General features: G+C 44.1%; 1 protein-coding gene across 6 annotated transcripts in view; it reads right to left on the bottom strand.

The window, feature by feature from the left end:
- Positions 1–1,996: 1,996 nt before the first annotated feature.
- The window catches only part of HIPK1 (homeodomain interacting protein kinase 1), a 98,805-nt gene continuing 74,442 nt past the window's right edge, over positions 1,997–26,359 (bottom strand). Inside the window, exons 9-16 of one of the 6 annotated variants that reach the window (XM_030221851.1) lie at positions 25,546–25,667; positions 22,778–22,912; positions 17,550–17,692; positions 12,746–12,931; positions 11,659–11,871; positions 7,593–7,825; positions 6,111–6,235; positions 1,997–2,743 (exon numbers count right to left, since the gene is read on the bottom strand). In XM_030221851.1, the coding sequence (XP_030077711.1) occupies positions 2,249–2,743; positions 6,111–6,235; positions 7,593–7,825; positions 11,659–11,871; positions 12,746–12,931; positions 17,550–17,692; positions 22,778–22,912; positions 25,546–25,667 (1,652 nt within the window). In that variant the 3' untranslated portion in view covers positions 1,997–2,248. The remainder of the gene's footprint in view (positions 2,744–6,110; positions 6,236–7,592; positions 7,826–11,658; positions 11,872–12,745; positions 12,932–17,549; positions 17,693–22,777; positions 22,913–25,545; positions 25,668–26,359) is intronic. The other 5 variants (XM_030221853.1, XM_030221852.1, XM_030221854.1 and 2 more) reach the window with 5 other exon arrangements.

Raw genomic sequence — 26,359 nt, 5'->3', positions numbered from 1 at the left:
TCTAAAAACCGCCCGAGCTCTTCCTGCTGGAGGATCAGGCGGATCCACAATGAAAATAGGGTTTGGAGGGAAACCTCTTCAGATAACACACTGTGTAAATAAGAGATCTGTGCTTCTGTTTGTCTAGAGTTGTCAGATAGTTGGTTGAAACCCAATTAGATAATCACATCCTGTTGTTAAAATCAGCTGTACAGACATCACATCTTGATCTGTATTTGGAGGTTAAACATTCAGAAGAACTTTACAATGTAAGGAGGGTTAAGCACTGCAATCTGTTAGGAAGGAAGCCAATGGAACCCCTCATTCAGGAAGGTCCCTTAAGAACATATTAGATTAACATTTATCTGGGGGCTGTTTACATAACTGGTTTCTGAATAAGTCTTCCAGATCCACCCCTCAAGTTTTCAGACCAGCCACAATGAATATGCACGATTTGTCACACTGCAATGCATGTAGGATCGCTTAGGAAAAGGAAGAGTTAGGGGTTACCGAGGATGGGCAGACTGGATGGGCCATTCGGCCTTTATCTGCAGTCATGTTTCTATACGTGTGTATCTATCGTATATATCCATTGTGACTATCTTGAAAACTTTAAACACTGGTTCTAGGTAGAGTTGAACTGCCTAGAAGCCAGGGATTTAACCAGATCATCATCTCTTGAGATCGCTTCCAGTGCCTTCTATTTATGATTGCATTTAGGCTTTCAATCTATACATCTATGATTTGTATCATGAGATAGGATGAGTCTGGGCTTACGTTAAAGGAAAACCACATACAGGTAAACCCACAGCTCTCCTCCTTACACAGTAAGCTTTATCCTTACGACAGTTTTAAGTGTTTATGACATTACTATTACCAACCTAAGAACTACTATGCCAGCAAAATCATCTTGACACAGACAGCAGTGTGGTAATGCAGTACTAGCATTGGAAAATAGGCCGCAGCAACAAAAAAATACTGACTCGTGGATTGTTGTGCTTTTGGCCAAGATAAAGTAGCATCAGGGTGTTCTCTGTCTCCATCTGCTGGCAGGATGGCATAACACACACATCTGGACTGGTCAAGCAGGGAACAGAGTCTTGATGAACTGAACCCACCTAAAAGTACTCAGAAGTGTTCTCAGCTTCTATGGTGCAGTGTGTGCACCCCAATTTACCAAGTAAAATGATGAGCAGGAAGAAGTTGTTTAAATATCAAATACCATGTGCCCTGGCTGCAGGGGTAATTCTACAGGCTTGGACTGATGACAACTGTGGCCCATAGGGGGAACCAATGGCTCACTCAATAAATGAGAAGCTTTAGTGCACGGCTCAAAGCAGGTACTTCCTTTATCCAACCACCCAACTTCCTCCTCTAGAGATGTGTTACAGTTTCAGCTGCATTTCTGGGATGCTTTCAGTGAAAAACCTGAAAGCTCAGTGATCATTTTGTAGCAGATGACCAGACCCACTAAAGCAGCCTGCGTTGTCCAAGGTACCAACACTACCCCAAAAGACCAGCACTCACACACTGCTTACAGGCTAGTCCGAGCCTTGACCCAATTAAATTTTGCACAAGGGTTTTATGTAGCTTCACGCCAACACATCTGCTGTAATTACAAATGCCTGGATGAGTTGTGCACATTGGTTAGCTTTTTTTCTGCTTTAAAAGGAGGACTTTTCTGGTATAAACCATCTCTATGGCTTAATGGAATATTAAACGGAAGCAGTATTGTATGACCCAGCAAAGAAATAGCGGCAAATCACCGAGAACACTGTATAAAACCATATCGTTAAAAAGGGGCAAACAGCTACTTACATTATAAAACAGAAAGTATTCAAAACATATTAAAAATGGCAACACAAAGCTAAAAAAGTGGAACTTGAACGCTGTTTTATGGCAGGATCCATCCCACCCAAAAACAAGTGCATTAAAATCATTACACCGGTAGCCCATCTGCCCCTAGTAAAGGAAATAAAAGATATTGCCATTCAGCTTATTAAATGGGGCTGTTCTGAATAAACAGGACTTTTGTGTATTAAAAGAAATGGGTAAAATAAAATGTCACCAATAAAAGTATAAAGTCTTGCAGCAGAACACACACAAAGTGCACCTCCTGCTCATTCGCATCTTCTCTGCTCAGAAACATCCTGAAAAGGGATCCATTTGAAAATGAAAAGTTGCTTTGGGAGGCAACTCAGCAGCAGTCAGCAGGTCAGAATGGCTCCCCCCTCATTTAGAGGCCTGCACCGAAGAAGCCTCTGGAGGGCTATAAATAAGAGAACTGATTGATGTTGGTTGGGCTCAGGGGGTATCCAGTGTAAATTGCTGATCCTCTAGAGGCGCCGATGTACGACTGTGTAGCAAACTGGTGAGGATACTGAGCAGGAGCCATGTTAGCCGAAGTCAGCAGGCTGGGACCCGCGCTGACAGGGACTTGATGGACAAGAGTACTAGGGTGGGTGGCATAGGTTGGATGTCTGGAGGAACCCTGAGGAGAGAAAAGATGGGCAATGGAGGTGGTGGAGCCCAGTGTTGCAGCTGTGGTGGGTGCGTAACTGTACATATGCGGCTGGCTGGTAAGGTGCGTGGTGGCCGTGGCTGCCAGGTGAGGATGCACAGTGGAATGTAGCGGACTGCTGTGCTGGAAAGTGAATGGTGCCTGAGAAATTGCTGCCGGGAGGGGTGCGACGTATGCTTGCTGCCTGCGTGGAACGGGGTTGACATTTCTGTCTTGCGTGGCCATCACTGCCGTCTGCTGGTTCTGTAGAGAGAAGAAAAACAAAGAGGCCATGAAGAAAGTCAGGAAGCTGCTCTGGTGTTCTGGCTGCACCGTTATGCTGCATAACTTATATAAGAACATAAGAATAGCCATACTGGGGTCAGACCGATGATCCCATCTGGCCCTGTATCCTGCTTCCAACAATGGCAAATCCAGGTCACAAGTACCTGGCAGAATCTTAAAGATTAACAAGATTCCTGAATCCCAAAGAGTAGAAAGATTCATGTTACCAATCCCAGGGCAAAAAGTAGGATCAGCAAAATAATACACTATATTTTAAGCTGTACGATATTCGGTAAATTTTTCATTTGGTGCTATAATCCTAAGAACTTAAGCTAGAGGGCTTTTCTTTTATTATACAAAGCAACTTGCCAGCACTAATTTTAACTACTGGTAATGTAATCCATATACAATAGGGATCATGCATGGGCTACAGTGCATTTTGGTGCCTAAAAATTTGTGACGTGCCCACAAATCGCTTCTCCAGGCACACGGCTATGAATTAATATGCGTGCAATCGACTGTATACATTTTTAAGTTCATGCAATGTATACGTGTGCCTAAAAACTGAATAGTGTAATGAACATGAAAAAATGCCCCAAAATAGGGAAACTTCTGCTTTAAACAACTATGATAAACCAATCCTTAAATGTCCCAATGTGTGGGGGTATCCTTGTATAACAATGTTACAGACAACCCAGCTCAAAACCAAATCTTTTAATGACTGTACGTGAACTAGGTAACTACTGTGAGAGAAGCTTCGGCAGCTATTCGTTTCGCGTCGGAACCACTGCTCGACGACTCATTTAGCTGATCATCGGCTTCAACTATTCTCACAGAATTTCCAAAATTCCACCCTTTATTATCTATGTAAAGCTTAACATTTTTCAATCCTTAGAATGCTTGAATAATAACTTAGAACACGTCATGTTGGCACAGGTTCTAGGCGATTGGCAAAATTGTTCTAAGTTATCCCTGAAGCATTATAAAATAAGTGAAAACTTTTATTAAGCTTTACAGAGATAAAGGGTGGAATTTTGGCAATGCTGTGAGAGCAGTTGAAGCCGATGATGAAATAAATGGTTCTGACGTGAAACGAGTCACTGCCGAGGCTTCTCTCGTAACAGTTACCCAGTTCACGTACATTCAGAGCTGGTTTTGCGCTGGGTTGGTTATAATATTGGTAAACAACTATGAAGCAGCTTTGCTTTTTAAACAAGAAAACAAAAAAAGGAGAAAGGTCTCCATGGAAGGAAGACAAGGAAGTAGGGGTTGACCAATAAAAATGAATCGTGGAACCTTGGATTAAGAACTCGTAAAACAAAGTACACTGTGATTAAAAATAAGACTGTACGTCTACATAAAATAAATCCCCAAAAGATGGTGGAAATTCCAGACTCAGATTTGACATAGTTTTATGTTTCAGAATCAGCAGTCAATGATCTGAGTGATTTAAAATGCAGATAACTCTGGTTAGGGGCTTGGTAATCTTTTGAAGGGAAATAAATTGGTATAAATACTTTCTCTGCATCAAGCTGTGAGAAAACACAAATCTTAACATAATAAACTTAGTGTTTTATCAGTTCTTACTCCAAGATTCCACCATTCATTTTTATTGGCTCACCCCTACTTCCTTGTCCTGCAGTTTTGCTTTTGGCCATGCACACCCCACATAAAAAGTAAGCTCCACCTTGAATTACCTTCAGACTCATTTTCGAAAGAGAAGGACGCCCATCTTTCAACACAAATCGCAAGATGGGCGTCCTTCTCACAGGGTCGCCCAAATCGGCATAATCAAAAGTCGATTTTGGGCGTTCCCATCACGGGGACAACCAAAGTTCACGGGGGCGTGTCGGTCGCGTAGCGAAGGCAGGACTTGGGTGTGCTTAACACATGGGCATCCTCAACCCATAATGGAAAAAAAGGGCGTCCCTGACGAGCACTTGGACGACTTGACCTGGTCCTGTTTTTCTTATGACCAACGCACAAAAAGGTGGCCGACATGACCAGATGACCACCGGAGAGAATCGGGGATGACCTCCCCCTCCTCCCCCAGTGGTTACTAACCCCCTCCCACCCTCAAAAAACATCTTTAAAAATATTTTGTGCCAGCCTCAAATGTCATAGTCAGGTCCATCACAGCAGTATGCAGGTCCCTGGAGCAGTTTTAGTGAGTGCAGTGCACTTCAGGCAGGCGGATCCAGCCCCCCCCCCCCCCCCCCCCACCGTTACACTTGTGGTGGTAAATGTGAGCCCTCCAAAACCCACCACAAACCCACATCGAGGTGCTCCCCTTCACCCGTAAGGGCTATGGTAGTGGTGTACAGTTGTGGGTAGTGGGTCTTGGTGGGCTCAGCACACAAGGTAAGGGAGCTATGTACCTGGGATCAATTTATGAAGTCCACTGCAGTGCCCCCTAGGGTGCCAGGTTGGTGTCCTGGCATGTCAGGGGGACCAGTGCACTACGAATGTTGGCTCCTCCCACGACCAAAGGGCTTGCATTTGGTCATTTCTGAGATGGGCGTCCTTGGTTTCCATTATCGTCGAAAATCAGAAACGACCAAGTCTAGGGACGACCTAAATGTCAAGATTTGGGCGTCCCCGACCGTATTATCGAAACGAAAGATGGACGTCCATCTTGTTTCGCTAATACGGGTTTCCCCGCCCCTGGTTGGGGACATTTTGCGAGGACGTCCTCAGCAAAACTTGGGCATCCCTTTCGATTATGCCCCTCCTTGTCTTTTTTAAGAGGTTAAGTGACTCATTTATGGCACGCAGTGATTTGGTTACAGTAGTAGGACTGGTTCTAATTTTGTTTTTCTTTCTCTTAGCAGAACACCCAGCTATCTCTCTTGAAGAACTAAGAGCATCCCTACTGTCTGTTCCATCCCTTACCTTTTCTTAAATAGATTTCCTCTCCTTTTACCTCACTCTCTGATTATTTGTCTGTGTGTACACACTATTACCTTCTCTTATATTTGAAGATTTTGTAAGCCGTCTAGATGGTACTTCCGAATGGAAGATTAGTACATTGAAATAAACTTGATACATCTAAAATACCAAGTGATCCTGGTAGCTGTCATCCATAATTCAGATTTCCTGTCCTCATGCGCAATGATAGATCTACTCAGCTCAGACTAGCCTTTTCAATAAACTAAGAAAACTAAATGTAGCCAAGAAGGAATTCTGGTGGACACTGGTCATGTATGAACAAGACTGAACCTCTCAAATAAACTGCAACTCCTTACTCATACCTGAGGAACTCTGTGCTTCAGAATGACACTGCAGAGAAAAACCTCTCTCTCTACTTTCAGAACATGAAATACAGGTGTGTTCAGGAAGTTTTTACCTGGCTGAGGTTCAGTGGCTGCATGCCATTAACCATACGGTGAGAGCGATATCCAGATGAACAAATTCTGGATGACTGTCCACTAACTGTGGAGGATTTTGCCTTGCTAACACTAGTTGGAATGCCTGAAAAACAAATAAACAAAAAAGGCATTTCATCAGCTGAGAGTCTGATCAGTGTAAGCATAAAAGTTAAAGAAAATGTCTTGTCGAAAAATATTCCCAGTTAAATGAATTGTCCCATGGATTGCCAAAAGGCTGGAGAGCTTTCGGTTCCCAGGATGCCAGTAGAGAATGACACGAGGACGGGGACCAGCAGTAACCGTAGGGATGGGGACAGAGCCCACGGAGACAAATTTTGTTCTTGTGTCATTTTCTACTTTGAAGCCTGTTAATGAACTGGACTGTTATTTAAGTTTGAGTGATGCAGACAATGATATTTTGATTTTTTTGGAAAAACAAGCAAACATGCTGGCCACAACTAGCAAAATTTGCTTGGGGGATCCTGTACATTCCTGCTACCAGCACATCTTCTAAGAAGACATCTTCTATTGCAGGAGGGACTATGGAAGACAGGAGAGCCAGACTGAATCCTGAGATTGTTGATGGCCTCTTATTCATCCACAGATTAAAAAATCATAACACTGCTTCAAAGGGCATATTTCTCCCCTCTAGGGCATAGAGAACAAGTTGTATTTTGTACCCCTGGATATTTTAATTTGGTGGGTTAGGATTCCTTGGGGTAGTAGAAATTAGCTATTGTTAGGGTTGGAAGGGTAGAGGGTGGTGGTGAGGAGGGTTATTATAGCTGCTCATTGTTATTTCTTTTTCTATTTGTAATTTTTACACAACAGTTGCACAGCATATTGTTCCTTTTTATACTTTTTTAATAAAAAGATTTAAATATAAAATCATAATTGTTTGAGGCTTCTGCAGATGAGGACAGAGCCCATGGGGACGGGACGGGGCGGGGACAGAGATGGGGCCTGCAGGGATGGGGCAGGGACAGAGATGGGGCAGGGACAGAGATGGGGCCTGCAGGGATGGGGCAGGGACGGAGACAGTGCGTGCGGGGACGGGGCAGGGACAGAGACAGAACTTGCGGGGATCGGGTGGGGACGGAAACAGAACCCACAGGGACGGGGACAACTTTGTCCCCGTGATTCTCTAGTTGCCAGTTAAACTCTGACTATACTGAACAGTGAGTGAATCTTAGAGCGGATCACCATCCCTTTAACAACCCAACATCACTAATCGGCACCTTTAACAGCAGTCTCAGGAAAGCTACCAAAAATTACCCAGGCACCCAATAAATCTCACGCCCTCAGAGGTGGTGCCTACAGAGCACACATAAGGCAGCATATGGGAGAAAGCTTGTGTAACTGCTCCCCAGGCTCCATAAGAAGAGGTCTGATTTCTAGTGTCATGTACCCAGCATACGTCTCAGTAGACATGGAAAGACTGCAGAAAACTCTTGAGGTACCTGAGACGTGGTTATCCACTGTACAGTCATGAATATGAGTTTTTAAAGGTGGTACAATGATTGTGCGAGAACTGGAAGTCTGACTTTGCTCCACCCGGCTGGGGATTTCCAACACACTGTTCATCGTGGCCAGGGGATCCACAGAATACGGGCTGCCCAAGGAAGAATCGGAATCGGGCGAGTCGTTGACTGTCACATAGCTGATGACGTTGGATCTCTGCTTCATGTTTGAGCTGAAGGAGGAATCAAATTTACCACTTTAAGTTCCCATTTTTAATCTTATCAATCCATTTCCTCTTATAAGGGGTGGGATGGGGGAGGGACACTGCCAACATATGTTTTCATTGGGTATTTCTAGGTCATATCTCCAATTTTAGCACAGGGTGCTTTACGAGTTTCTTTTTAGGTACAAGATGAAAGAGAAGCAACAGCAAAATGCCAGAAGTAAGTAAATTTCTGGTTTCTGTAACACTTCAACATACAGTGCATATGATTATTACCAGTGGCTTGTTTCTCTTCAGAAGGAGAAAAGATTGTTCCACTTTTTATTCTTATGATCACTTCTTTTCATCTTTCAATATTCAGATGTGCAAAAGGAACATTTAATGGAGCAGGTTTAACTGAGAGGTGGGTGGGAGGGGCAAAACAGATTGCATATTTCCAAATACAAAGCAATCGTACCATTTAATGCACTTCGATTGCCATTAATGCCGTGTTGCCTTTGTTAACATAGGGTGACAAATTGAAAATCTAATGTAATATTACTGTAAAGTTTACAAAGCAGGATTAAATCATGGGAAGTTATCAGAACATGAAACTGCTCTTTTGCCACATTACTTGGGAATATGTTCAAGCGTTACATAAAATGTTGCCACCTCTGTATGTTGTGACATCTTTCAAACAAAAAAAATCACATTTAAAAAGAGTTGCAACCCATATGCAAATATTAGAAAAGGAACATGTTTTAAATGGATTACAGTCCAAGTGAAGCATGGGTCTGCTTTGCGCAGCTTAATGGAGAAAGTACCAGGGGCGTACCCAGACCTCGGCAGGAGGGGGGGCGGGGCACTGTTTAGCCGCCAACCCCCCCCCCCCCCGCCGCAACCGCACCCCTCCCACTGCCGCCGCCGCCACCACTTTGGACCGCCGCCGCAACCGTAACCCCCCCCCCCACCCCCGCATCAGGTACCTTGTTTGCTGGCAGGGGTTCCCAATCCCCGCCAGCCGAAGAGTCTTCTTCAGCGCCGGCTGACTCCGGCGCCTTCGTTGTGGAATCATCTGTTTCTGACGCCTTACGTCCTGCACAGGGCTACATGCACGGTGCAGGATGTAAGGCGTCAGAAACAGATGATCCCACAACGAAGGCGCCGGAGTTGACCGGCGCTGAAGAAAACCGGCTGGCGGGGTTTGGGGACCCCCGCCAGCAAACAAGATACCTGATGTGGCGGCGGGGGTGGACGATCAAATGTAGAGGGGGCCAGGGCATAATCTGTGGGAGCCCATGCCCCTGTGGCCCCACGTAGCTACGCTCCTGGAAAGGACACTTACATAGAAATATAGAAAAATGTAGGCGGATAAAGACCATATGGCCTATCCAGTCTGCCAATCCATGCCATCTACTACTACTTAACATTTCTAAAGCGCTACTATGGTTATGCAGCGCTGTACAATTTAACATGGAAGAACAGTCCCTGCTCGAAGAGCTTACAATCTAAAAAGACAAATGTACAGTTAATCAGATAGGTCAGATTGGGGCAACCTATGTGTTCGAAAGGTTAGGTTCCATCTACTTTCCCCATCACTCCCTTAGAGATCTCATGTATAGCTCTCCACCACTTCAACTGGGAGGCCACTGCACGAACTCACCACCCTTTTCGTGAAGTATTTCCTCAGGTTACTTCTGAGTTCGTTCCCTTTCACCTTCATCCTATGCCCCCTCATTCCAGAGCTTTCTTTTAATTGAAAGGGACTCGCTTCCTGTGCATTTATGCCACACAGGTATTTAAATGTTTCTATCATGTCTCCCTTCTCTCACCTTTCTTCCAAAGTATGTAAGTCTGTCCTAGTACGCTTAATGACAAAGACCACTAACCATTTTAGTAGCTGCCCTCTGGATTGACTCCATCCTGGTTTACATCTTTTTGAAGACACAGTCTCCAGAGCTGTACACAATATTCTAAATAGGGTCTGATCAGAGTCTTATACAGGGACATTACCTCATTTTTCCTACTAGCTATTCCTCTCCCTATGCACTTCTGAAACTCATGAATATGTAACCTGGTCGCCACAGCAAGAGATGAGGCATCCAGGTTCCAAACTTCCATCTCACTGTACTGCCACATGGGCTGTGAAGTTGGCTTTTATTAGACTGTAGTGTCTAAGCTACACATTTTAGGACAAGTGAGAAGCTGTTGGGTCGCTATTTCCAGATTAGGATTCACACTATCTCTGCTTCAATGACCTCTTGGGAACCTTGAGATGAGAGAAGCAAAGCTACGAGAACAGTGATCAGACAGGAAGAGGAGTGTTCGGAATTCATCTCTCTTAGGACTCAGGAAATCAAGAATGGGTAAGAAATTTAAATTACCTGAATCCACCTCTATTCCAATTCCCTCATAAAACACAGTGAAACAGCAGCAGAAGTAACGAGGGCATTTTTGAAGCTTTTCTACCTTGGGGAAAATATTTCTGGGATAAGCAGCATAAAATGTTTTGTACTTTTTTGGCATCTTGCCAGGTATTTGTGACCTGGATTGGCCACTGTTGGAAACAGGATGCTGGGCTTGATGGACCTTTGGTCTGTCCCAGTGTGGCAACACTTATGTACTTGGGATTCTGAATGGAATCTTGCTAATCTTTGGGGTTCTACATGGAATCTTGTTATTCTTTAGAATTCTAGAATCTTGCTATTCTTTGGGGTTCTACATGGAATGTTGCTACTCTTTGGGTTTCTGCCAGGTATTTGTGACCTGGATTGGCCACTGTTGGAAACAGGATGCTGGGCTTGATGGACTTTTGGTCTGGCCCAGTGTGGCAATATTTTGCATCGTATTGCAGATCAAGACTTACACTCTTATCTTACGTGTGGCTCTGATTATTTAAGTTTTATTGTTTTCCTTTTAAGATTTTACAAGGTGATCCTCCAACTTATATATGTATGAATTTTTTTTTTACTTTCCCCGATACGTTAGTCCCTTTCATTTTCTAAATCCTAGGGAGAAAAAAATGAACAAAACTATTCAATTCCTCTTTCACTTTTCAGGCTGCAAAACTTTGGAGAATTCTTCCAACCCAATTTAGGGCTATTTCTGACTACAGAAAATTTTGAAAAAACTTTTAAAAACCTTTCTATTTCAAAAAGTTTTTATGTTAGCGGATTTAGGTGGATGTATTGATCGAACTGTATACTTTGGTTGTAATTTCTGGGTCTTTGTCCACAGCTCTTTTAAATTGTAATCCGCACTGAACCTGATTTTTTTTCCTAGGCATATGCGGAATAGAAAAATAAATGTTATGCTATACTTATAGGCAGGGAGACGTGACATTCCAAGGTCAGAGAGACAGTGTGAAATCCCAAGGCACAGAAAAGGCTTTTACCCGATGTCCAGGATCCTGCAGCAGCTGTTAGTATTACCACAAAGGTCAGAAAATTCTGTAAAATGAATTTTAAGATTCTCTGGTTGCTCTGCTGGCACACTTGCATAACTTAACATACATTTTACAGAATTTTATATCCAAAAAGGCATTCAATCTATCAAAATATTTCACATTTAAATTTTAAAAAATGGTTTTCAACCCTTGCCTGTTTGCCTTCTTTATTTATAACTCCTTTTCTGGAGTACAATATTTGATTTTCTTTCCTTTATTTACCTCACTCCTATCACCACTCCCCATCTCCCTTCACCCTTTCCCTAAAGGGAACTATGTTTCCCCTCTTCTGCTCAACCTCCCATACAATCCAGTTTCTCCTCCTGAGTCTCACCTTTGCCTGTGTCTTCGCTCTCCCTATATATCTGTCTCCCCTACCCCCAAAGTTCAACCTTCCGCAGTCACATCAGTATTTTACCTTCCCGGTTTATACTTGCTGTCCTCCTCTTCATCGGTGTCGCTGCGAATGGTAATGACACTTACAGGGGGGCTGGGGGTGTCTGGAATTACGATTGGCTGACGCTGTTCCTGGATTGGAAGGAGCCCACTGTAAGAAGAGGAGGCATGTAGAGGGCTGCTCCTCACCAGGGAGTAAACTTGGGAAGGTACGATATCCAAAGCAGCGAGGGTCCTAGAAGAACACAGAACACAGCCTCAGCAGTGCTGTATTTCCCTCATTGGGGCAGCTTTCTTTCAAAATTGAGCGAGTTTGTGGTTTGTTGGGTTGGGAAACTCTTTGCAGATTCATCTGAAATTTATGCTGTCATTCTATTCCCAGGGTTACTCCCTAGGGACAGGCTGACAACATAACCTCAGAGTGGCATAGAATCGCAGGGTTAGCGAGACGCAGCCGAGCCTACGAGCTGCAGGGAATCGCAGGGTTAGCGAGACGCAGCCGAGCCTACGAGCAGCAGGGAATCGCAGGGTTAGCGAGACGCAGCCGAGCCTACGAGCTGCAGGGAATCGCAGGGTTAGCGAGACGCAGCCGAGCCTACGAGCTGCAGGGAATCGCAGGGTTAGCGAGACGCAGCCGAGCCTACGAGCTGCAGGGAATCGCAGGGTTAGCGAGACGCAGCCGAGCCTACGAGCTGCAGGGAATCGCAGGGTTAGCGAGACGCAGCCGAGCCTACGAGCTGCAGGGAATCGCAGGATTATGGAGATACAGCAGAGTCTATGCGTGGAAGGGAGCTTAAGAGTTATGGTTATGTAGCAGAGCCTATCAAAGGAGAGAACTGCAGGGTTACAGTGACAAAGCACAGCCTATGAGTAGTAGGGAGTCCCAGGGTTACAGAGATGCAGCAGAGATCATGGGTGGGAAACAAAAATAAAATTCAGATGAAGAATCTGCAGTGAGTTTAAATGGTGCTGTAAACAGCTTTAAACCTCGCCCCCAACCGCACATCTTAAGAAGCAAAAATAAAAATTCAGAGGACGCTGGGAAGCTGGCAGCCTTTTTACCCATTTGGCACCTACCAATGGTAATGTCAATATTATGCCCCACTTACTTGGCCGGCGCTTGTGCAGGTTGTGATTTGTTCTTCTTGGCAGGCAGGGCCCCGCTGGGTTGCTGCCGCACAACATGTGCGACACCAACGTTCAGAGGCTGGGCTGTAGCTAGCGTGACGTGGTTCGTGAGCAAGGGTGGTTGCTGCATTATGGCACTGTACTGGTTTCCATGGGAATGGGCACTCCTAAGAGATAACAGCACAGAATACAAACAATTCACATGGGCAGAAAGCTGAATAGCAATGAAGCCAACATCACAAGCATTTAGGTCTCAAGGTCTTACACCTTATCACCTTCCTGTTTTGTCCAATATACTTTGCCACATCTTTTTTGTTCCTACGTTCTAGGAATAAGACAGATGTAGGTTTTAGTACAGCCAGGGGTCTTGTTTTTGAAAATCTGTTTCTCGGAAAGGGGCTTCACATTTGTCAGTGTAATGCTGGATTGGGAGTTTTACAAGCACAATTCAAGTAGGCGTGCCCATTTAACATAAAACTCATTCTAGTGAAGTAGCTAAGTGAGATAAAGGCGTCCTTGAACTCTCTTCTGTGTCTTGGTGCCTCTACTCTCCTCGAATATACCGAGTGTTGCGTTTCCATGTAAGCTAATGAATATACGATAATGAATGATTATGGTTTCTTAGCCCATCTTTCTAAAAGCTGTCCTACGTTATTATTAAATGAACTAGCAAGAGAAGAGCCAAAAAAGGTTCAACAAACAATAATTAAATAACATCGTTAATAAAATTAAAATAATAACATCAAAATAACCCATTCGTAAGCAGGTGTTCTCTAAGGACAGCAGGATGCATATTCTGAGTGAGCCCAGCGCAGGAACTGCTCCCCAGCGACCATTCCGGAAGCCTTCAAGAGTGGCTCACTGTGTCACCCACCATCGCCATGTGGATCCACAATGCAAATACAAGGTGAAGAGGGCAGTCAAAATATGCATCCTGCTGTCCTCAGAGAACATCTGCTACAGGTGAGTAACTTTGCTTTCTCAGAAGACAAGCAGGATGCAGTTATTCTGACTAATGGGGGTCAAAAGTAACAAAAAGCTGGGTGGACATTCTGTAGGCTTTAGTCTGCTCCAGAGAGAAGGCCAAGGCTCTCTTGCAGTCCAAAGTGTGCAGTGCGCTTTCACTTAATAAGCATGTGACTTTGGGAAAAATGTTGCCAGAACAATTGACTGGTCAAGATGGAATTCCATTACTACCTTAGAAAGGAACGTGGACGAGTATGCAAAACCAGTGTTAGGTGGATCAGCTACTGGGAACTGGAGCTCATGGATACTGTGGGTTGAACTGACCACCACAAAAAAAACCAAGACCTCCCCAGTGACAGGTATCAAGTAGCTCAAAGGGAGCTTCATCAGTTGAGTAAGGAAAACACTGAGATCCCATGACACCGTGGAGGACTTGATAGGATCTTTCAATAGAAGCCCTTCATAAGGCAAACAACTAAATGATAAGCAGAGATAGGCTTACCCTCTATACTATGACAAGTTCCAACTGAACTGAAGTGAACTCTTACCGAATTGGTCTTGAGACCTGATAGGTATAGAAGGTACTCAAGCAGTTTTGGGGTAGGACAGAAAAAAAGGGCATCTAGGGCCTTGCCCTCACACCATGCAATAAACCTCTTCCATTTGAATCCATATGACCTCCTAGTGGAATCTCTCCTAGAAGTATTCAGGACCTGAGAGAAACCCTCTGGTAAGCCCATGGAGTCTTTTTACCTCTCAACATCAAGAGGTAGAAAGGAGGACTCCTCTTTCTGAGTGATGGAAGGTCAGAAAGCATTCCAGTTGCCATGGGTCCATATCTGCTGCTGCCAGTAAAGCATGATGAGAATCATGGACCCCAGATGCTGCTTGAGAGTTTTCACTATAAGAAGCATTGGAAAATATGAATACAGAAGACCCTTTTCCCAACTGAAAAGAAAAGCATCTGAGGCTAGCCTGCCATGTGAGCCCAGTCTGGTGCAGAACCGAGAGACCTTGATTCACAGAGCATAGCCAATCTGTTTCCTAGATCATGGGAAATATGGTCACAGGAAAATCATTCTGAACTTCTCCTTTTCCAAGTACTTGTTCAGGGACCGTAAGTCTAGGATGGGAAGATATCCTCCCATTTTATTGGTGACCAGGAAGTACTTTGGGTAAAATCCCTTCCCTTTTTCCCCTGCCTTGGTCTATAAAAGGGAAGAGAGTTCCTTTATAAGAAATTCTTGTTGCTGAGAACGTAACTTTTATGCTCTTGGTGGGCAATTTGGAGAGACTCTGTCCAGGCTATTTTGAGAACTCCACCGTCTTCAGGTTACAAGGGGCTACCTTTGTTGAAAAAAAACTTCAGCTTCCCTCCTATCAGAAGGTCATCTGGAACAGTCACAGGAATTGCGGCTATGCTCTCCTGGAGCCACTCAAAAGCTCATCCTTTGCTTTGACGGAGCTGGTCAGGACTTCTGCAAGATACAATCTCAAAATGGCAGTCAAGGCTTCCTGTGGCGGTCTTGTGAGGCTGCCATGGGAAACTGTAGCCATTTTGACTGTGGAGCTGGCATGAGTAAGAACAACTGGCTGTCCCTATGAGGCCACTAGATCACCACAGCTTCTAAGCTAGGCCCAGGGAGGGCCTAAGGGTGGCGCCTTTTGCATGGGGAGGGGGGAGTAAAGTGCGATCATGATTTGTGTTGGGGGGCAGAGAGTAGAAAGTAGCATGCTTTTTGTTTGGGGGGTGGGGCTCGTTTCAGCTAAAGATGTACTGGCACTTTTGGCTGAAACATTGCCAAGTATGAACTTCAGGCTGGTTTTGGCGCCAAATCCTAAACCTGGTCAGCCTCTAGCCTCCCCCCCAGGAACACAGTAGATTGAGTCTTGAAGCTCTTGGCTTGTTTCAGAGTGCACTCAACCACCACAGAATGGTGAGAAAGCTGGTGCTTCCCAAATCACATAGCCTTCTGGACTGTATACATAGTCAACCTTTTTATTGACAAGTGAAGGGGGTCTCCCACTACTTCATCTGCACAAGTTTAAGGATTCTATGCATGGGCATTGTCCCAGCTTCCTTCAAAGTGTGTGTGTGGGGGGGGGGGGGGGGGGGAGTGCGAGGGCATCAAACAGAAGTATTCCAACATCTTGGCCTTAGGCTCATCCTCGGTCTCAAAGTCAATCGGATGGACTTAACCATCTCCCACACAAAACTGAGGGGACCCAGGTACTTCCTCATACAACCAGAAGCAGTCAGAATCAGCTTCATAAAAGTACTGACTTGGAGACATCAGAGTCTCTGCCTGCCTTACACAACTGACACTGTGGTCAGGCCTGGGGCAGGACATGTTCAGTGCAGACTGGCTCTGAGGCCCTTTGAGGCTTTGGTGTTGACAATGAATGGGCCTTCAAAACAGGCTGGAGCTCCCAAAGAGCTGGAATTGACACCCTCGATGCCATAGCTTCTTGCTGAGCAAACAATCGCCTCAATCTCTCCTGAAGCATGGACCTGTGCCTTTCCTTAAGAGTGGCAATCAATGAAGGTTGGGGCTCAGCAACAGCAGTCACATCTTTCAAAATCATCAGGGTAGTATCAGTGACCTGGTCTCAGCTCAATGGAGGCTGTTGTGACCCACACGGATCCAGGGAGGATGAGTGGTCATCTTGTTGAGGGTGCTTTGAGGGTATGTATGCTCTCGATACCATACTTTGAGGTGGATCGATGACTATGCTTCTTGGCCTCTGCCCAATGCTTAGCACTGGACTCCCTCAGCATCGATGACGAATCCTTCCTCATCCTTGAAAGGGAACTGGGGGATACTCAATCGCAGGATCTGGTATTGATGGAAGGTGAAGGCCTTCTCGATGCTAATGAGTTTCCAGTATCTGATTGCTACTCATGAAGTCAGAGACCGATACTTCTAATGCTTTGGTTGATGGACCAGAATTCTTAGCGCCAAAACAACATTTGCACTGCTTTTCATAACCTCCAATGTATCTTTCGGCATCTGGGAGCAAGAAGACGGATTATGATTGGGCCCCAGGTACAAATTATGGATGTCCACAAGAAACATGGTCATGCTGTACTGGGTGCAGGTTTTAAAACCAATGGAAGTTTTCTGGGACATGGTAGGAAAAATAACAGAGGCGAAATAAAATGGCTCGAAAAAGTCCATGGCTGGGTATCTGAGGACTAGTGGGCTGCAGAAAAACAAAGAAGACTTAAAAGTGTCAAAAAATCTGTCTAGGGAAATAAAAAGGGAAGAGAAGGGAACACTGGCCCCGCGCAAACACGTACACACAAAATGCTAGAACAGAACATCGCAAATGTGATTACACTTGAAGACATGAGCTGTGTGGAGGAAGCAGAAGATGCATCCACACTGCTCTGCAAAAAAAAAAAAAAAAAAAAAATGACCGATCTGGTTCTGCACCACAATGGCAGGTGGGAAAATGTATGAATGCTCAGTAAGCCACTCTCAAGCTTCTGGAATAGTCATTGGGGTGTGATTCCCATGCTGAACTCTGTCGGATCCCCAGAGAGATTACAATCTAAGTGGATACCTGAGGCATCAGAAGGTAGCTTGCCAAAGGAGAGCCAGTGGGAGAGGTGGGATTTGAACCCTGATTCCTTACCCTCCCCTCTAAAAATAAGAGAAAAATCAGAAAAGCAGGGCAACTGATTGCTTTAATGTTTGACAAGAGAAAAATGAAAGGGAAGAGAAAGATATGGGTTTTAAATTGATAGTAAAGCCTTTCCACCCCCCCCCCCCCCCCAAAAACAAACAAACAAAAACAGAAACAGGAATTCCTCACCTCCAGTCTGCAAGCTGCTGGTTGCTTGCAATGGTCTCAGGCATCACAGCCGTGGGCTGGACAGAGTTGTGCAGGGTCACCCCAGGGAGCTGCTGCCAGGTGGAGGGGAGTAAGATCTGCTGTGCCGCCCCAGGCCATGCCTGCTGAGGGAGGGAGGGAGGGAGGGAAACACCTTTATACTAAACTGCATCTACTTTTGAAACAATTAGAAAAAAAAATGTGTTCAAAACCATTTGTAGAGCATTAACTTGCAGAAACAAAAGGATAACAGACTGCACTGCAGGCACAAGACTCCTCCGAGACTTTTGGAATGATGAGCAAAGGTCAGCTAAGGTGGCCCTGAATGAAAAGGTGAGGTCGGAAGCACATTTTGTACTGAATAATTACGTTTCTCAAGGTAATGTTTGGGAACTCTGCCAAATATTGTAGAAAGGTACTCCCCCAACCCCAAAATCATCTTAGGTGAGCCCATTAAGATGGAGAACCGTACAAAATTTTGTTCAGCCATGTGGTGATGTGTTTGAATCTCTCCAGCATTATGTTCTGAGACATAGGGTTTTAATATAGACCCCTTACTCTTATATTATCAAAACTTCTTTTTTTTTTTTTTTTTTTGGGGGGGGGGGGGGGGGAGGGTTAGAAATGCCCTCCAGTTACTAGCCCCAAACTATTACTTACTGAAATGCACAACTAAATTGTCAATTCCATGTCTGCAGAAACAAGGAGAAAGTAAAGTAAAAATCTTATTTTGGGCACCTTACAAAAGCTGTATTGTGCATTTTTGTATTATGTACAATAATGTACAAGTCCCCCCATGATAGAATCCAATATTTTCTCCTAAGTGATTAAAAAGGAAAATCCCCAAATTACATGCCCACCAGCTTCAGGTTGAATAACTGTACTTCGAGGCTCGAAGGGCCATCTGAGCTGCCGTTTTGTTGGCCAGTGTCTAAAATAAGCGCTTTCCGAGAACAGCTCCAGTGGACCGGCCCTAGTTTAGATCAACTCTCCTCCGTGTAGAGGGATTCCCTCAGTGGAACGCAACTGGAACCTGCTATCCTGATAGCCATCACAGGGTCTATGACATGTGCGCATGTAAGCCAGACATTTCTGCAAGTTACTGATCTACCTGTTACATCCTGGACAAGAAGCCTTCAAGCAGAAGACTGCAAACACCCTCTGCCGACATAAGCAGTATTAAATAAAGAGGTAAAAACAAAATTAAAATAAAAAAAGGTTTGAATGTTAAGTCACACCATGCGTCTTTCCAAAAGCCAACACCTGCACAAGACAAAGCGTATAGTTTAATACACAGCAAGAACCCACGTCCCCCGCTGGCTGTGGAAAATCTGGCGTTCCAAGTGACCAACTGTTATGACAGAGGGAAGACAAAAAAATATGCAAAGCTCAGCAATGACTCAAATGCAAACTTATGTAAAAAGCAGCGACAGAGGAGTGGGCGTGCCTTCCGGTACGACACACTCTTAAACTTAAGGTGAGCTCCAAGTCAGACGTCTAAAACTTTAGAAGTAAACTTCTATCTGGAGTTCTTCTCGGATTTGGGGGGGGGGGGGGGGGGGGGGGAGGAGGACAGTGGGAAACGTGACTGATGGTTTCCTGGAAGCTAATGCTCCACTGGGTGTGGGAGTAACATTTATAGTAAATTTGATTTCCAGCCAATGTGAAACTAGACAGATATATATATATATATATATATACACATGGACAGTCAGTGGTGAGTGGTTATATATATATATATATATATTTTGGCGGTTGCAGTCAAACAAAATCCAAGAAAATGAATCCATTGAAACAAGAAAAATAAGACACCTGAAGAAAACAGGCTTGAAAACAAAAAAGAACTACATACATCTAAGGGTAACTGGTCAAAATAGCCCCGACAAAATAGCTCCAAACAAAAAAAGCTCCCAAAGTAATAGTCCCTGACATTAACAGCCACTGTCAAAATGTCCTGCCCACAATATAGCCCTTGACAAATTAGTCCCCCGACAAAAAGGCCAGATCAGGCTGCCCAGAATATGGGACTGCATTTTTTTTCCTAATAATCTTACCTTGCCAAACAGGATAAGGTTGGTAAGACTATGAAAATGATGACAATATTGTTTGGGTTTTTTTAATTAGCATGTTGATGGAAGAATAGTTTCCTTAAACAGCAGAACAGATCTTGAATACCAGTTGGTAGCTATAGCATTTTATTTATATACTAGTCAAAAAGGCCCGTTTCTGTTTGAAAGGAAACGGGCGCTAGCAAGGTTTTCCTCTGAGTGTGTATGTTTGAGAGAGTGACTGTGTGAGAGAGGCTTCTGTTCCTGCTGCTGTGCATTCCCCGTGTTGTGCTGATTCGCTGCTCCCTGTATCGTGGCTCCGCCCCTCTCCCTTCTACTGGCCAATCTGGTGTGGGTTGTGTGACATCACTATTATCTACTCCAACATGATCCACGATTCCAGGCAGCCTCAGAATGTTGGAGTTGAGAATTATTATATAGGATGCTTTATGCAACTGAATGCTGGTAGGAGTCTTTATCAGTGAAGATTTCAGTTGTAGTTTATTATATTTTTTGTGATGTGTTATTTTTTCTTAGGGGGCTGTTTTGTGTAGGGGGCTATTTTGTCGAGGGTTGTTTTGTGGGAGGGGCCATTTTGTCAGGGTGTGAAATGACAAGGCTTATTTTGTTACAAGGCTGTTTTAGCAGGGCTTTTTTGTCAAGGCTATTTTGTCAGGACTATTATGACTGGGTGCCATCTATAAGATAACATGAAAACACGGTGAAAAAGCCTCATGTAGCAGTCATTAAAGCAGTCGTTTCCAATCCAGTCCTCAGGACACAACTAGTCCCATCAGGGTTTTAGGATATTCACAATGAAGCAGGCAACTGAGGCAGTGCATGCAAATTTATCTCATGCATATTTATTGTGGATATTCTGAAGTCCTGATGGTTCTAGGTATGCCCCAAGGGCTGGGTTGGGAATGACTGCATTAAAGAATGACACATTCAGATTGTAGGACATAGCCAGCTGATATTAAATCTGTACTCATGTTGTCTTAAAGAGCTGCCCTCGACAGTCCAGGTCACGAAGGATCAGAGAAAATTTTACAAACCAGATTATTAAAATATTTGTAGGACAGATGAAAGTTAGAACTCTGGTCACTAGTTCTGAGGATGATGCTAGGTGCTGTGTGTTTGGGGGGGGGGGGGGCAGAGATTTTCTAATTTCATGCAATAGTTTTCAACTATTGGGTAGGAAAATCTGTAAAAAGGTTTTTTTTTAATTGCCCCTGTGGCTGTTGTATGAGCTTCTAATTAAGAGTATACACTTTTTTTTTTTGGGGGGGGGGGGGGGGGGGACAACTTCATTCAATTTCTGTCCACAAGAACAAACTTTTTTTTTATAAGTGCAGGTGCCAACCCACAAGTAGCATAATCTATGAAATAAGTGTTCAGTTCTCCATCGGCATCAGTTAACGAATTAAAGGTATATGCAATTTCTCTTTCCACCCCTTACCATAACAATGAACTCTGACAGAATTACTCTATACCTGTAGTTGTGATCGGGGATTATCACAAACTTCACTGACTGACTTTCAAGTGCTTATTTAGGATGCTTTCTAGTGGATTGTGGGATACCAAAGCACAACATGAGTAGCCACTCATATTGATGGGCTGCCGCAGGCATTCTGAACAGGACCCATTCAGGTTGCAAAGCAGAAATTCCAGATGCAAGCCTAAAATTCTCTATCAAAGGTTACTGAAGAGGACCTGGATGTTAACTGGCAGCTACAATGAACTGTCACTTTACAAACATTTCAGAAAGAAAATCCCAGTACACAGGTTTGACCAGTGTGACTGGCTCTTAAAACACAAGGTCTTGCAAATCAGCGTGCTGTCTGCGTTATGTAGGCCAGAGCTGCAGATTTTGGTAATAGTTAAGGACCTTAACAATGCAGTATCCTCTCAGGGTTCTTGAACCCTGCTGACTGCTAAATAACCAGTTGGAGGCACTCTTCCCTGTGTAAGACCTGCAGTCCAGTTGATGCCATGTTCTGACCAGAACTGCTATCATGTGCTTTCACCTTGCCAATGAAATGCCAATTTGTAGTTGGGGTGGGGGGGAGGAGAAGGGGGCTGTTCCTATTACTGTCCTCAATAGTCTATCATATAGGGAACATGCAATATTTAATGGATTACTGTGCATTATATAGCATGGTATCATATGGCTGTACGGAAACAATGCAGCACTGCATCTGCTTTAGAAAGTTTGGTTTGAAAAAACTCCTGATCTGAGTACTGTCCATAATTCTCCCATCACCATAAGTCACATTCCAACTGCCCCAAGCTAATCCATCTCCACAGAAGTGTTTTAAACCAGGCAACTTTGGGCCCTTATGCAGTAAAGACTGGCACAGAACGGAGGAGTATCATTGCTCAATAAGGCCTTTTAAATCGGGAAGGTTTAAAAGTCCTGATTCTGAGCTCACCTTTAGTTTTAACTGGGGACTGCAATATGAGAGAAATAGGTTTCTGTGTGAAAGCAACAGATTCAAGAGGACAAGGCGCCCGGACAAGTGGTTATAAGGCAAAGCTGAAGAGATGAAGGTCATTCTCCAATAAGGGTTAAAGTACCTTGATTGCTAAAGCACTAAATTTAAAAAGCGTTACTGGTAAAAGTTAATAAGGGTGTAAGAGCACTGTGAACATACTTTTGACATGCAAAGAAGCTTTTAACAGCAACCAGGGAATCACACACTGATTTGCATTTTGGCAATCCAGGGCAGAGAGATAAGCTAAAGGCAAAACTTCTTTTCTTCATCAAGAGGGAAGACAACAGAAAGCAAGGAAGAAGGGGTGAAGGGGTACTAGATACTGCCAGAACTTTGGATGAAAACAGGGACACCGACACACTGGGCTGGCAAAAAGAAGAAAGTCCACAAAACTGGATTATTTTAAAAGCCACATTACAAAGAGAAAGAGAGAGTCAGGATAGTGCTTCAGCCAATGTTGGGGAGGGAAAAGGGGAGGGCACAAAAAATTCCAATGACACATTATGAATAAGCTGCTTAAAGGATGTAGCAAGAACACAGCCACGAAACGGCACATGCTTCTACACCTTCCTGTATGATCTAAGAAAAAAATACAACACAAAAAAACAAAAAAATAAATAAATGAAAATAAAAAAAAATAGTGTACACAATCAAGTGAGGCAATTACCAGTACTGCAGCAGTCTGTTCGAGTAGCGCGGGCCGCCCGGCTGCGCAGTTCAGAGTAAATGGAACCGCATACTGCGGCGTGATGGTGGCTACGTGTGGATGAAGAGTTGCTACCATTAATGGTGTGCAGCTTCCCTGAAACGCAGATTAGGCAGTGAGTGAAACAAACTGAATGCAGGTGGGAGGAAGCGGGTTGAACAGCAGGGCCGCTAAGGCTTTTATACGGCCGACGCTCTTCCATGGCTCCCTGGGTTTCAAGGTTCAGGTACTGGGATGGCTGGTTGCTGAAGGTTAAGCTTTCTCTGATCTACAAGCTACCAATTAATTTGAGCAGGATGAATGTTATTGAATATTGGAGTTTGGGCAAAGGGACCAGGAGGTTAATTTCTGCCCAAAATGCCCCTGAGAAACACTTATCTCCCCAATGGTTGTTTATAGCAATGGCACCTATTAACCTTTCTATTTTCAGATGATTAAAATCGCCCACTTTTGGCTGCAGTCAAACAGTCTATTGCTCCTCCCAAGTGCAAGACCATACTTTCCAAGAAAAATGAAGGAAGTATGGCATGTCTGGCCAATCCAATGATGAGACTGGCTGAGCCCTCTCCAGCGACTTAAACACAGCCAATCAGGACCATGAGAATCCTGGAACCAAAATTATGAAGGTCAGTGGTAAGCAGCTAAACAGACTTCTGACAGGAAAAAAAATACATCACCCTGTAACCCCACAATAAATTTATCTCCATAGCTTTGCTTTACCCAGTGCAGCTCCTCAGCGGAGTCCAGAACAGAAGCACTGCTCCCCAGCAGCTTCCCATTCGCTGCGGCATTTGGAAGGGAAGAGGGGAGAGACGCTTCAGGAATGTGGAAAACACTTACAAATCTAAAGAAAATAAAGCTTGAACTACCCCAGTGGTTCTCTACTCCAGCCCAGGGGCCCACAAACAAGCCTGGCTTTCAGAACGCCTAAAGATAAATCTTCGGAAGTACATTTCAGTCAGATTAAGTTTAGCAAATTCGGCTTACTCTGGGATCTTAAGTATCAGAGTCGAGAACCACTGTGCAAATGTGAACATTTGGTAGAGAAATACACACAGCCATCAGACGAACTCTATTCCAGCATATTTGTGAAATACAGTCTTCAGACAGCTTATGTAAAAGTTGCTATACTGCCCTTCATAAAAACATCAGAGCAGTTTATAAAATGAAAAACAGAAAGAAACTTCAACAGGTTATAGATACACACAGCAATACACACCTTTTCTCAACATCAAATACAAATCAACTCATGACATTTGCACAATAAAAATCAAAAAGCGGTGGAAGCTTCCATATTATATACATACAAATGACCAAGGATTAAAAAAACCTCTTAATTTTGGTGGCAACGGATAGAATTACACTAAAGGGGAAAAGACATGGGTACTAGATTAGAAATGAGCAAACATTTTTTTTTTATTTTCAACTAAACCGGTCTGAGCAGAAACATGTGACAAGAAAAAATACACCAAAAAAGATACAGTTCAAGTGTAATATTAAAATCCTTTGTTACCAAAGTGACAAAGGAGTCAGACTATTCTGCACCCTTTTCCAGGGTGCTTCATGCAGCTGTTGCCTACTATTTAGCTGGAAGCCCAGTTTTCAGCTCTCTATCTCCACCTGCTGGCTGATGGACACAACTATCCCACAGGTTCTGGAATAGTGGGAAGCTACTTAATGGAAAGAGGCTATTCCCTCTGCACCACAGGAGCCCACGTATTGTACACCACTGAGATTTGTAAAAGCGTGGCAGTATAGTAAGACAAAACTGTAACTTATATGAGAGAAAGTCCAGCCAATGAGCCATGTGAAAGGCCTTGCAAGGAAAGAGCAAAGGGACAATGAACAGCCTTACACATGTACTGGGGGACTGCTCTGCCTGGTCACCAAATTATGGTGAAGGACAGGGTGAAACGCTAGTCAGTCTACTAAGTGATGGAGGGGGCAGGGTTCTTAAACACTAGCAAGTATTAAAAGACATGGCAGAGTGGTGTATGGTTCATCTGTCTGTACAGCAGAACATGGTGAAGGATGTGTTACTGTGTTTAACCCTATAAATTTGGAGTCACTAACAAGGCCACAGGTTAGCGTCCTGGTGCAGTTCCTTCAGACGGTATTTCTGATCTTGAAACTGTGAGGCTGGTAACAACAAAAGATTCAATCAATGGAGCGAATCTTGCATCTCAGGAGACACACAGGGGGCCAAACATGACTGTTACAGAATGTGTCTTAGCTTTAAAGTAGACATGAGCTTCTAGTAAGGGATGCAAGGAAAAGGTAAGTCTCTTGCATCTGGTCTTCCAAGCCACGCTTACACTGATTGACTATAGCTTACTAATACAGAAATTAGACAGATGGCCATTCTGAAGTCATATAGACAGCTAACTGAAGTGTTTGTGATTGGGTGATCAGGCAAAAGCAACTAAATCTTGGTTGTTGAGATTGAAATCTTCCTCAGTAGACTTCCCAGCCAGCCAGGAGAAGAGGAACCTGAAGTAAAAATCAAACCCAGGACTCCTACTTGAACGCAGAATGCTAAGTGCTGCACCACCACAGTAACCAATCCCAAGAAAAGCTAAATGAAAAATAAAACCTCCCACCCAGACATCTGAGGTAAGCATTCTCAGACATCACAAGAAAAAGAATTTTCCAGAACCAGTGAGCTCCGCCTGAATAATCAAGCACCAAAAAGCTCCCTTAACTAGTTTTCCCGCAAGCGACAGGTTTACCTGTGTGAGAACTCCGGACTGTATCTGCAGAGGCTGAGCCGCTGGTGCCTGTGGTACTATGGGAACCGGGTTATCCATTCGTACTGGAAATGCAGAATGCTTCGTGGTGGCCTGAAGCCCTGCTTAAAAACAAAAACAAAAAAAAAACCCACACACCCCCCAAAACACAAGAAAACTACTTAGATGTTTTTTTCAGAAACACATGGTAAGATGGACATAACAGAGATAATCACATATAAAGCAAAGCTACTCACCTGCAGAAGCTGTTCTCGTAGGACAGCAGGCCAAGTAGTCTCACAAATGGGTGATGTCACCTGACCAAGCCCAGTGCACGACTAGCAATAATACTTAGAACTTCTAGCAGCGTCCCCATCGCGCATGTGCTGGCACCTTCCTACCCAACGCATGAGCGCAGGTGCCTCAGTCATTTTAAAAAAGCTATAAAATACAACTCCAAGGGGAAGAAGAAGGGTATGTGAGAATACTTGTCCTGCTGTCCTCAGAGAACACCTGCTACAGGTCAGCAACTTTGCTATCTCCAAGGCCAAGCGGCCGCTGTATTCTCATAGATGGGAATCCCTAGCTACTAGGCTCACCGAAAACAATGATGCTAGGACAATAGGGACTCGAAATGTTGAGGCCTGTACTTCAATCGACCTGAAACCATAAGAGTAGCCAAACTGGGTCAGACCAATGGTCCATCTAGCCCAGTATCCATTGACATACTAGGTGTAGAGGTGCAGCCTGGAACAGAACAAATCTGGGCCTAAGGGGGTGAGTTGGATTCTAGACAGGAGTGCTTGCTTGAAATGGC

This window comes from Microcaecilia unicolor, chromosome 12, assembly GCF_901765095.1.
Source record: "Microcaecilia unicolor chromosome 12, aMicUni1.1, whole genome shotgun sequence".
Classification (NCBI taxonomy): domain Eukaryota; kingdom Metazoa; phylum Chordata; class Amphibia; order Gymnophiona; family Siphonopidae; genus Microcaecilia; species Microcaecilia unicolor.
The sequence above is the reverse complement of the archived record's forward strand: the minus strand, read 5'-3'. Positions and strand labels throughout refer to the sequence as shown.